We start from the raw sequence: 12,676 nt of genomic DNA, 5'->3' as shown, positions 1-12,676 counted from the left end.
TAGGATGAGCCAGTCATTGAGGATGTGAATGCCCTGTTCTCTCATGGGAGCAAGGGCTCCCTCCACAACTTTTGTGAAGACACGGGGAGACAGGGCCAGCCCGAATGGGCAGGCTGAAGTGAAGTGGATGCCCCTGAACTTGTGGGGATGCAGGGTGAATTGAATCACAGCTGAGCCTGATGGTCTGAATGAGCCAGCGAGACAGACTGGGGAGCACTAGCCAGGCTCGCAGAGACCGTAACAGCAGGACCAAGGGGACCATAGGCGTACCCGCAGTGGGGCAGCGAGGTGGAACACAGGGACGTGGCTCGGGGGGCTCTCTATGTGAGGCAGCCCGTAGCAGGGCTAAGTGTGCTGTGCAACACTTACCTGGTTCCACGGTTGGGCAGGGGGTGCAGAAGAGGCTTTGGTTGCCTCCTCGGACTGCGTGCTGCTGCCCGCTGGCGATAAAGAGGAGGATGAGTATGGTGAGGTTTCTGGCAGCTGGAGCCCTGAATGAAATGCTAGGTTACCCTATGAGAAGGACCAGCAATCCAATCCTGAAGCTGCACAGCTTGCAATGCGCTAGAGAGGAGGGGCCCTAGGGGGTTGGTTCCCCAAAAGAGAGGCCCTCAATCCTCAAGTCACCCAAACTATGTCACCAAAGTAGACCTCTTCTGGTGCACCAGAGAGGGTGCTACAATGGAGAACAGGCAAGGAGATCGCGCATCTAGAGCGCCGAGTGAGCGCTGGGTTGCCATGACAACTTGTGCTGCAGCCTGACAGCTCGACGGCACACAACATGCAGAGGAGCGAGAGGTCTGCTCTCGCTGAACTCTGCGGTATACCAGAGTGTCGTGGCTGTGCTTTAACACACAAGCGGCAGCTGGCCAACAACAGAGGGGACTCAAGCTTCCCGGAGAAAGAAGAGTCGCGACCTTCACATGCGAAAACATGAATTACCCACGAACATCATTTCAGCACACTATGATCATGGCCGTCAGTGAGGACAGGAAACGACAGCATCCAGAAACACACGGTTGGAATGTCATCTTTGGAAGACGCAACTCAAACCCATGTAAGCTCCTTTAGGAGACTTGCTCTCTCTTGGTGCTGAAGCACATGGGGGAAAGATCGTGGAAACACTGACAGGGAATGTGCAGCCTGTAGTGTGCACTTGCTCATTGAAGGTGCAGCTCTTACCAGCTGTAATAACAGCTTTTTAGCACTCTGAAAACACGCACCGTCACCAGCTGTAATAACAGCCTTTTAGCGCTCACTGAAGGCGCACACACACAAATGAGAGGACTCGATCACCGCCGTAGCACTGACACGCAAACACTAATAAAGAGAAAGCTTCTTCCTTGAAGAACTGGCTCTTTTTTTGAAAACACTGCTTGCAGATTAAAGACAGGAACAAACGAACCGCTCGGCTCCGAAGTGAAAAGCTAAAGATGCAATGCACCTGCTGCTCATTATATACCCGTGCAGAGCAGGCCAGAACAGCTGCTGCAAATCTTTGCATGCCAATGCGCATTGGCTTGTTTTAGTTACACTCAAAGTAGATTGGCCTCTCTAGCGAGATTCCCATTCGTCTGTCTGTCCGACATACGTTGAACGTGACTGACTGAATGCGAACAGTTTTTTTGTGAGAAAATTATGATTATGATAATATTTTTACTCAGGATTTTTTGATGACCAAAAAGTTCAAAATAACAGCATTGAAAAGGACTGAAAAGGAAATAACAATGTATAATTACTGTCAGTTTTTACTAATAAATGTAATGCAACCTAGCTAAAGTATTAATTTAAAAAAAAAAATACAAATACAAATACAAATCAACAGCATTAAAAGGATTGTGCAAGTCATCCAAATATACATACTTACACATGGGCAGGGCTTGACTGCATCACTTGGAAAGAAGCCGGTCTCTTTTGTTGTCAGGATTTTGCCCTGCCAGGACGTGTGGTTGTTAATTGCATTATATTTGCCTTGAGGCGATGCTCCCCCCTCCCCTTTGCTTTAATAAATCTAAGACAATTAGCTCACAACAAGCAGTGAATCTCATTTAGAGCCACAGTTAATTACTGTTCAGCCCCTACCCACGGTTAAACTCCGTTACGCATCAGAATGAAAGCATCATCTAATGCTGAATAATCATACAGCTTCCACAGCAGAACCTCGTGAATCATGACACTCGCCAATAAGCCATTGTTTGATATTGCTGCTCCGAGCACATTTGGATTTATGAATTACATTAGACTTGAGTTTCATATTATGTCCACACGCAATAGATTGTATTGAGCAATCACAGGCTGAATGCCAGTTTTAAAATAGGCTCATTTCTTGCATGGCTTCAGCCACAATTATCTGTATATTTCTGGATAAAAACAGACAATTCCCCCCACTCAGTATGAAACAACAGCTGGGAGGTTATAATGCGCTGTGAACGTGGCGGAACCAGATGCCAAAATTTAGCAGCCTATGATTGATTGCGAGTTTGGCTGAAGGTTTGACTGAAGGAGTCATGAATATCTTCTCAAACAACTATACTGAAAAAATATATACTTTTCTATCCAGGCTCCCTTTAAGATCATCTCTAACAAGTATGAAATGAATTTCAGAAAAATGCACCTCTACCGCAAATTAGATTGGAGCCCCAAACTGGAACTGTATTCATGATTTATTTGGCTTAATAATGTTTCGCCGTAGCTTTTGAAAGCCCTTTATATTTGTTATGCCACAGATAAGCGTATGATAAAGATTAAACTTATTACCCCATTAGAGTAAACAGTTGGCAGCCTAAAGGATCAAATTAAATTACAGTGATCGATTGCACTGTTCTGGCAACGGGACAGAGATAATTGTCTTCCAGTAACATGGGAGATGGATGCTTAGTGCTCTGTAATTCCATTCTTTGGTGTCATGGGACCCTGAAGATTTAGTAGCCTTATTAAGAGTTAAGTGTCGTTTCACACAAGATAAAATAAACCAGTGATGTGCATTATCATTCAATAGTAGCGCTTCTCACTCCCCTCCGTGACCTGCCTAGTGCGTGAAGAACCACGGCTGACATGCACGTCTAGCCACTGCCTGTCGCAGTCTGTTGGCTCGATGAATCTCTTGGCATCCATTTTTGACCTGTAGGTTTTTTTTTTGTTTTTTTTTTTTACCTCGGTATGTGTTATCAGGCAGAAATAGCCCAGCATAAAGCATGGGAAATCTTGCTAAGTGTCTATTCCCTGCCGAGCTGTTTGAGGCACGTCGGCCAGATTGGAGCAACACCAGGAGGAAGATGAGGTTTTAGTGCCACTATAAACCATTGAGAAAAAGAGCCACAACAGCCCGGCACGAGCGGGAAATAAATAACACAGTCTGTGAGAATAAGCTCCAGACAAAACTGCAATGTACAAACATGCCTGAACAAAGACTATGCTCTGCAGTCCCTATATCTGAAGGCTCATTTAGGTTTCTGTGCATATTAGAAAGCATTGTGAAAAATAAACATTTTCAGTCACTATTTAGTGTAACATTGATACATTGTACTGAAGTTGTGTTGAATTAGGTTTAGTCAGGGTTATTATAGTTAAAATAAAACTAAAACCAAAAACATAAAAAAAAAACATTTTTATTATTTTCCTGTATTAGCTTTCCTGTAGCTCAGTGGTTAGAGCATGGCACTAGCAATGCCAAGGTCATGGGTTTGATCCCAGGGATTGCACATACTCAGATACAAATGTATAGTATAATGCAATGTAAGTCGCTTTGGATAAAAGCGTCTGCCAAATGTAAATGTAAATGTATTTTAAATAAAATGGAGGTTAACGGAAATAAAATATACAAATATTAAACTTATTTTATTTCAGCTAAAATGCTGCTTTAGCTGAAATAAAATAAGTTTAATATTTGTATATTTTATTTCAGTTCACCTCCATTTTATTTAAAATAATAAAAATGTTTTTTTTTATGTTTTTGGTTTTAGTTTTATGTTTTCTCATTTTCATTTAGTTTTACTTGATGTGTTAAAATAGCTAAAAATTAAATAAAAAAATGTATTTAAAAACTATATAGACATTTTTAAAATACAAAAACCTGTCAAAAACATACAACAAAATTACTAAAACTTTAAAGCGCCCCTATTATGGATTTTTGAAACTGACCTTTCATGCAGTGTGTAATGTAGGTATATGTGAATGTAAACAATTGTAAATCTGAAAGTGCATCATAAATAAAGTTAAGTAAAGATTCGACTCTGAACTGCTTAAACGAGTCGAATTCCATTTCCGTAAAGTTCACGCGGCACAAGTTAACACATTTGCATAATGCCCTCCTACCTTCTGTGTGAACATCGCACGAAAACTTGAACCCCCCTCAAACGCTGTAGCTCATTCGTGTGGATGACATGTCGACAAGATGCTGTGTTTTGCGCTGTTAAAGTAAATTTGGTTTATTTTCACTTCCAAAGGATGATGGTGAGGAATTACAGTTGCAACATCTCATAATGTACGTCAAACTGAGTAGCGTATCACTGAGAAATGTCCTGCTCAAGTTGTCCTTGTGATAGAGGTTTGGGTTGAATAACTAGCTCTTCCAATGTTTCATCATCGGACTCGTGCTTAGATTGATATGGTAAAATCGACACCATTGTTACTGTCTTTACAGTGTGTACAGTACAATCGCTGAGTTTTAGGAAGCCTCCAGAGCTGAATCAGTTATGGTAATGGGAGTTTGTTTCCATACACGCTGTAAGCAATAGACTAATCACAACAGACTGGGCCGTCTGGCCAATCAGAGCAGAGCAGGCTCACGGAAAAGAGGGACTTAGAGAGACTGACTCATCCGATGAGCCATCTGAGAATCATTGAAAAATGTGGTGATGTAAAATGTATAATATGACAAAATGGAAGTGTTTTTTGACTTTTTATAAATGTAAACTTGTTGTAGGAGACCTCCTAAACAGAACATTGCAAATAGCATAATAGGGGCACTTTAAATAAAATGAAAATGAAACCAGAGAATATAAAAATAAACACTTATTTAAAACATTCATAAAAACTTTAATAGTATCTCAGTGATAAGAAGGCCATGTACACACTGTAAATTTCAGGAGTGACAACCGCATTTAAATACAGGAGTGAATCCCCTAAATTATCATTACACGTGTGTACAGAACACGACTCACTCTCGAAAATGCGATGATTGACAGCTTGGAAACCATTCTGGCGTCTCTCGTGTTTGGTATCCGTTATCGTGACCAATACAGTGACAAAACACTCATTACTCAAACACAGTCGATGGAGGCGTCGTGTTTTGTTTATGCTTGTACAGACACACAGAGCATGCTCTTTCTGTGTTGTCATGGTCACTCATTATAAGCATTTTTGGCTTGTTGTTTAAGCTCATCTCATAAAGCGAACGGGTCAAAGTGAGCAGACATGAATCGTGATATTTTGGTCTTATTTTCAGCATAAAGCATTTGGATTTATTTCGGTTTATTATGGGCTTATTCTTTTTCGCTCATTTGACTAGCAAGATCTGGCAACTCGAATGAGTCAAGGCTCATGCTTTTCCTGTGATTCACCGCACATACAAAAGGGAGACACATCTCTGATGAACATTAAAAAACGTCATTAACAACTAGTTGTTCAGTTCGGTTCCGTACACACCGCATAGAATTTCTGTAAATGCAGTTGTCACTACCTGTATTTTTCAGGAGTTAATACGGTCGGAGAATGTGGTTGTCACTCCTGTATTTTACTGAACTGTGTGTGTACAGAACGCGATTAAGCACTAAGAGGTGAACTGACAACCAAATTTAGTTGCAGTGTGTAAGTGGCCTAAAATAACTCATGAGTTGAATACAGATGTGTTTGCATTTACAGTAGCATATTATATACTCAACAAGTTTGCTCAATAATAATCAAATATCATATTAGTGCTGTGAATACAGAGTAATATTAATTAATTAGTTAAAAAATTCATCCATCCATCCATCATAAAAAAATAATCTATACGGCTCCAGGGGGTTAATACAGGCATTTTGAAGCTAAATGATGCATTTGTGTAAGAAAAATCTCCATATTTAAATCTTTATAAATTCAAATAACTAGCTTCCGGCAGACAACCGTACACATGCTGCGCAAGTCGACTTGTGGCTAATGAGTAACCCCCTGATGCAATGTAGGATGTAGAAGTAGCATAACCTCTCATGGTTCAAACAAGGGCTGGGCAACTAACTCAAGCTCATCTTCTTTCACTTCGAAATCCTCCGACATTTCTCATTAAAAATTCTCATTTTAGACTTCTAATTAGTGACCGGTGTTTTGTTTTGCTCTATCCTCTGCCTTTCCACATTCGTCATTATGTCATGCTTCAGGTCAGAAGTTACTCTTCCGCTGCAAGTGTATGTGTATGGCCGTCTGACAGAAGCTAGTTATTATAGTTTAAAATATGGATATTTTTTCTTACGAAAAACCATCGCTTCACTTGAAAAGTCCTTTATTAACCCCCTGGAGCCGTATTGATTACTTTTATGATGGATGGATGGATTTTTTTTTTTAAATGTGGATATTTTAACTATATCTCCAAATGTATTTGGATATGAAGATAGTCATATACACCTAGGATGGCTTGAGGGTGAGTAAAGCATGGGATAATTTAAATGGGCCGACCACCCATTGGCTATGGAAATACTGGTTACTGCATGTATCATTTGGTTGAAATGTCACAAGTAAAATAAAAAGTTTTTGTGCTCCCTGTTTGCTTTGATATATGTTGTGATCAAGCTTCAGGGTCCCATGACACCACAGAATACAATACATGGTGTTTAAATACTGCAGTACTTTATCTGACCTGCCACCAGGAGCTGTGGGGATCAGCACAGATGACCTCTATGACATCACCAATCTGAGCATTCAGCAGCAGTCCGCCCTGAGGACTGGGGACTCCAAAATAATCTCTGATGACCAACATTTTTGGCAAACCTGTAAAAACAAAATTAAACATAAAATCAAAATTGGCCTTATACCTAAACCAGGTCTGTGGTCTTATTTTGCATAGATAATTCCAAAGAAAAGATTTTTGATCTCTGTCACTTCTGAAAAGTCTTTTTCGCTGACATCACCAAACCCTTTTATTTTTCAACCACTTGACCACATGCTGATATTAACGGCCATTTTCAAATCAATTTCCAATGGTCCCACCCATTTTCTCATTGAATATTACAGATTATATATGTCAAATGGCTTGCGAATGCATTTAAATTAAATACAGTACAATGAGGAACTATGAAAAAGATTAGAGGTGCTGAGTTATACACCTTATGAAATTGACAAAAATTAAGAAAAAAGAGAGAAATTAGGCAAAATATGCCTGAATGCACATTTCTCCCCAAAGACAAAAAACAAACAACAACAAAAAAGCCAGAAAAATAGCTCCCAAAGCAACTAAGAAAAGTGTTTACCAATATGCTTATGATAATAAATGCTTAATGGCCTCTTATATTTATGAACATTTATTTCACATCAAGCAATATAGCCACTGATTTTGCCCCAATATAATGTAGCACTGTGCTGGATCTCTGTGTTTGGCCCTCCCAACCCAAAGCAAATGTCCAATTTTCTCATTCACACAGGACAAATAAAGTGATGTATAGCAGCATTTGTTGTTTCCACAATCCCATCCACTAAATCAGACGCAGTCACACTAACCAATGACAGAGAAGGAGATCATCTTAGATGGTTTCTTTCTCTAGAGCCTCAGTTTATGGTGGTTAATAAAACTGGGGGAAAAGTAAACTCACCCAGAGGATGGGGGTTTCTTCTAGCATAAAACAGCTCCTTAGTATCCAGTCTATAAACCTGTTGTTTTTAATACTGCCAGGTGCCCAGGTCGTAAAGCAGATCATAAAAAAACTGTTGTTTTACATGTATTGGAGAGTTTTATGGAGAACTTCAGGCAACTTCACTGATACACTTGGTTTAATATTTTAAGTTACACTGATTATCTCTTCATCAAGGCATCTGTTAGTGAGTGGCATATATTAGGCAGCAAATGAACATTTGTGTTAGAAGCAGGAAAAATGGGCAAGCGTGAAGATTTGAGTGAGTTTGACAAGGGCTAAATTGTGATGGCTAGATGACTGGGTCAGAACATCTCCAAAACTGCAGCTCCTGTGGGGTGTTCCTGGTCTGCAGTGGTCAGTCTCTATCAAAAGTGTCCAAGGAAGGAACAGTGGTGAACCGATGACAGGGTCATGGGCCAAGGCTCATTGATGCACATGGGGAAGGCTGGCCTGTGTGGTCTGATCCAACAGACGAGCTACTGTAGCTCAAATTGCTCAAGCTGGTTCTGATAGAAAGGTGTCAGAATACACAGTGCATCACAGTTTGTTGCGTATGGGGCTGCTTAGCCATAGACCAGTCAGGGTGCCCATAATGACCCCTGTCCACCATTGAAAGTACCAACAGTAGGCACATGAGCATCAGAACTGGACCACAGAGCAATGGAAGAAGGTGGCCTGGTCTGATGAATCATGTTTTCTTTTACATCACATGGATGGCAGGCCGCTTAACTGGTGAACACATGGCAACAGGATGAACTATGGGAAGAAGGTAAGCCGGCAGAGGCAGTGTGATGCTTTGGGCAATGTTCTGCTGGGAAACCTTGGTTCCTGCCATACTTTGACATGTACCACCTTCCTAAGCATTGTTGCAGACCGTACTTTGACATGTTGCAGACCTTACTTTGTTGCAGACCTTACTTTGACATGTACCACCTTCCTAAGCATTGTTGCAGACCGTGTACACCCTTTCATGGAAACGGTATTCCCTGGTGGCTGTGGCCTCTTTCAGCAGGATAATGCACCTTGCCACAAAGCAAAATGGTTCAGGAATGGTTTAAGGAGCACAACAATGAGTTTTAAGGTGTTGACTTGGCTCCAAATTCCCCAGATCTCAATCCAATCAAGCATCTGTGGGATTTGCTGAACAAACAAGTCCGATCCATGGAGGCCCTGCAATTTACAGGACTTAAAGGATCTGCTGCTAACACCTTAGTGCCAGATTCCACAGTACACCTTCAGGGGTCTAGTGGAGTCCATGCCTCGATGGGTCAGGGCTGTTTTGGAAGCAAAAGGGGGACCAAAACAATATTAGGAAGGTGGTCATAATGTTATGCCTGATCGGTGTATATGAACCTTAAACAATGGAGCCACCTGCTTAAGAACCCACTATAGGGAGGCAGCTATGACCTTGCGAATATGATAAAGTTTACATTCTAAGGAAGCTGCCTATTAAAAGAACCTGAAATAGGGAAGGCAGTTTCCTCCAGAAAAATGAAGGAGCCTCCTGCTTAGGGGACCCTAATTTTGGGGGAGGCAGCTACAACTTCATGACCACAAGGGAGCCGCCTGCTTATGTAAACCCAAATCAGGGGAGGCAACTGTGACCTTGAAACTTCAGCATATCAAAAAGGGAGCTGCCTACTAAAGCCCCTTAAAAAGAGGTGGCTACCTCTAGGTTATCATAAGGGAGCTACCTGTTTCTTAAGAGACACCACACAGAGGTGGAAGGCAGCTGTCAAAACAGAGCTCAAGAGAGCAGAAGCCTCAGCAGAACAACTCTCTATAGCGAGAGGAGTCCAAACAATTCCCATCTTGAAGACAGCTTACCACAGCGGCCCACCAAAGGCAGACACACTTGATGTCACTCTCTAAATGGAGCTAAGAAGAGCGGAGGCCTCAGAAGAACGACTCTCTAGAATGAGAGGAGGCCAAACCATGCTCAACCTTAAAGACAGCTTATCACAGCAGTCCATTGAGAGCCAACACACTTGATGTCACTGTCTGGATGGAGTTCAGGTGAACGGAGGCCATAGCAGAACGACTCTCTAAAACGAGAGGAGGCTAAACAATACTCAACCTTAAAGACAGCTTATCACAGCAGCTTACAGAGAGCCACAACACTTGAAATCACTGTCTAGATGAAGCTCAGGTGAGTGGAGGCCTCAGCAAAACGCTTCTAATTTAAAGGGAGCTACCTACTTAAAGGACCCGTACTTAAAGGAAGGCAACTTCAACCTTAATTCTGTGTCTAATTCCTCAGAATTAGATCTAGCAAATTAATCAGTAGCCGTACCAGAACTAGCAAGAGGAGCTTAAACAAAAAAATATTCCTGTGCTCTGCCTACAACCCCCACATTCGATCCTACCTCACCGCAATGGCAGCCGCGGGACCCTAGCCGCAGAGAGTAGGTGCTATACTCTCATCCGTCAAGAGAGAGTCCAAACTGGGTGGATCAAGTCACTGCGACTGCATCACACAACACACATTTAACCCCCTCAGGAGTTAAGCGCACTAAGTTCAAATGCCAGATTCTGTCACTCTGAAAGAACCATATAAGAACAACCACGAATGCTTCGCTATGAGTGCCTTCAACTCCCTCAAGAGCTGAACACACTTGTGCAAACAATAACTTCCGTACTTCACGAGAGAACAGAAAGACAAAGCTTCTTACCATAGTTTTGTGAATGCATCCTACCCAGCACATTCAGCTCCCTCAAGAACTAAACGCACATGCACAAAGGTGCCCTTTTATACTCACGGTTGCACCAGTAGTGACATCACGGACTGTCATCGGCCAATGACATTGTTTCATTTAAACACTTCAGACACCAGTCACACTGGAGATGTTCCCCAAAGTGTCCTCTAGAGGACACAGTGGGAGTTCCCATTTGAAAGGGAACTAGGGTGTAATGTGACCACTACTGACTGTTGGACACGCCATTTCTGCCATTACAGCCAATTGGATTGACCCTGGCAGCTCTGACTGGTGCTTGAAGTTAACTAAAAGTACACACATATTTGACATCCCAGGTGTTTTATATGGTGTTCACCAGGAGTGTAAAATTTGTGATAGAATTCCTAAAACTATAACTGGTGATACAAGTACAGTTTATTAGCAGATCTGTGGAAGAGAAAAGTGTGGCAGTTAGGTTGTGTCCACCAAAGCGCTCTGCTTAAAACGCCTATCTGTGAGCGCTTGAAAGTGCTTCGGCAGTGCAACGTTTTTTTCAGTTTTGTTGCTATGATACAGAATATCCGTGGCACTGTTACTTATAACTGATATTGCAGGTCATTTGTTTCAGACTTAAAATGTTAACACGATGTAGAGTACCTGCTATGTATGTTTGGAGACCAGCAATATTAATTTCTCATCTATTTTGTTCCGTTCTCTGCTTGTTGATGTTCCCCATTGGAAAAGTGAAAAACATCAAAACATCAAAAACATCTGGAAAAGTATGCTAGCCGCTGGAAAAAACGCTTTGGTAGACTTAGTGATCCTGTAACAAATCATCCATGTAAGGAAACAAAGGAAGATATCTAAGAGGATTACGAGAATATCCCATGATGTATTCTTGGTTAACCTATAACTTGACTTGTTATCTTTAACTGCCTGAACCAAGATTGTAATTATAAATTGGTGTGAACATTAGACTTCCTGAAGAAAGAATCCATTTATGAATGCGTTACAATTTATGCTGTTTCTAATTTATTGTTTCTGACCACTTCTTCCTCCCATCAACATGAATACACCCCTTCAGCATTTCAGGATTGTTATTTAATCCCAGTAGAGCAAAACAGAACAGCAGCAATTTTGAAAATCAGCACCTGTTTAAGCTGAGCATGAAGTTTCACCATTCTGAAAATAAAATGATGTGGCAGTGATTTTGGAGCAAAATGAGAAGCTCTCCTGACTGTTTACAAGTAATACTTCTGAGAATGACAAAACACATAACAATGTTGCCACAGTTGACAAAAAAAAAAAACTTTAAAAATACCTTGAAAGCAAGTTTTTACAAGAAACATGATTGCTCATTTAACTTGTGATCAATTCAAATTTAATGAAATTCTATACCATTACAAAATTAATTAATTAAAAATTCAATAACTCAAATAACATGTCTCATATGATTTGTGACATGGTTCTGAGAAAGATCATGGCTGGAAATCCTGGCAGAATATTCTGATGCAATTCAATAGATTTGTTCTTCGGTGCTAAATGCTTTCAACAAGATGTAACACAAAAGAATGTCCAGATTATAATAAATGGTTATATTATTTTTTTTTAAATTAGAGTATTATATATGTACTTGACAGATCTATGGATTATTTTCCCAACACTAGGGTAAGGGGCACCTATTTTTCCCCTTTTTACAAGGTGTAAAATAAGTCTCTGATGTCTCCAGAGTGTATGTGTATGTGTTTTAGCTCAAAATACCCACAGATAAATAAAAATTATAGCAAGTTAAAATAGCCAGTTTTTGAGGGTGAGCAAAAACAAGCTGTTTTTGTGCGTCCCTTTAATTGCAAATGAGCTGCTGATCCCAGCCCCCTTTCAAGAAGAGGGCGGAGTTTAATTACAGTTATAAATTATGTTGTCATCTTGCTTTTATCCACTATTAGTACAAGCCTGTTGTAGCGGACCCCGTCCGAATGATGGCCAAAACTTTACTGATGAGTTTTATGAAGTTTACTGTACATCATATAAAAGATATGCGTCCGTTTTCACTCCAGAAAATCACAGTAAGAGCTGAATACAAAGTACAGGAAGTGTGCATTAAAGTCTTATCCATTAAACTCTCTCTCTCTCTTGCATTAACATACACAGCGATCGAATTACACAAAAATATTTTGC

General features: G+C 40.8%; 1 protein-coding gene across 5 annotated transcripts in view; it reads right to left on the bottom strand.

The window, feature by feature from the left end:
* Positions 1-12,676, bottom strand: part of vav3b (vav 3 guanine nucleotide exchange factor b) — a 61,758-nt gene that overhangs the window by 16,399 nt on the left and 32,683 nt on the right. For all 5 annotated transcript variants that reach the window (XM_067362418.1, XM_067362423.1, XM_067362419.1 and 2 more), the window contains exons 20-21: positions 6,833-6,963; positions 1,868-1,933 (exon numbers count right to left, since the gene is read on the bottom strand). In XM_067362418.1, the coding sequence (XP_067218519.1) occupies positions 1,868-1,933; positions 6,833-6,963 (197 nt within the window). The remainder of the gene's footprint in view (positions 1-1,867; positions 1,934-6,832; positions 6,964-12,676) is intronic.

Source organism: Chanodichthys erythropterus, chromosome 16 (genome assembly GCF_024489055.1).
Source record: "Chanodichthys erythropterus isolate Z2021 chromosome 16, ASM2448905v1, whole genome shotgun sequence".
NCBI classification, from domain to species: domain Eukaryota; kingdom Metazoa; phylum Chordata; class Actinopteri; order Cypriniformes; family Xenocyprididae; genus Chanodichthys; species Chanodichthys erythropterus.
Note: the sequence above shows the minus strand (reverse complement) of the source record. Positions and strands in the feature narration are given on the sequence as shown.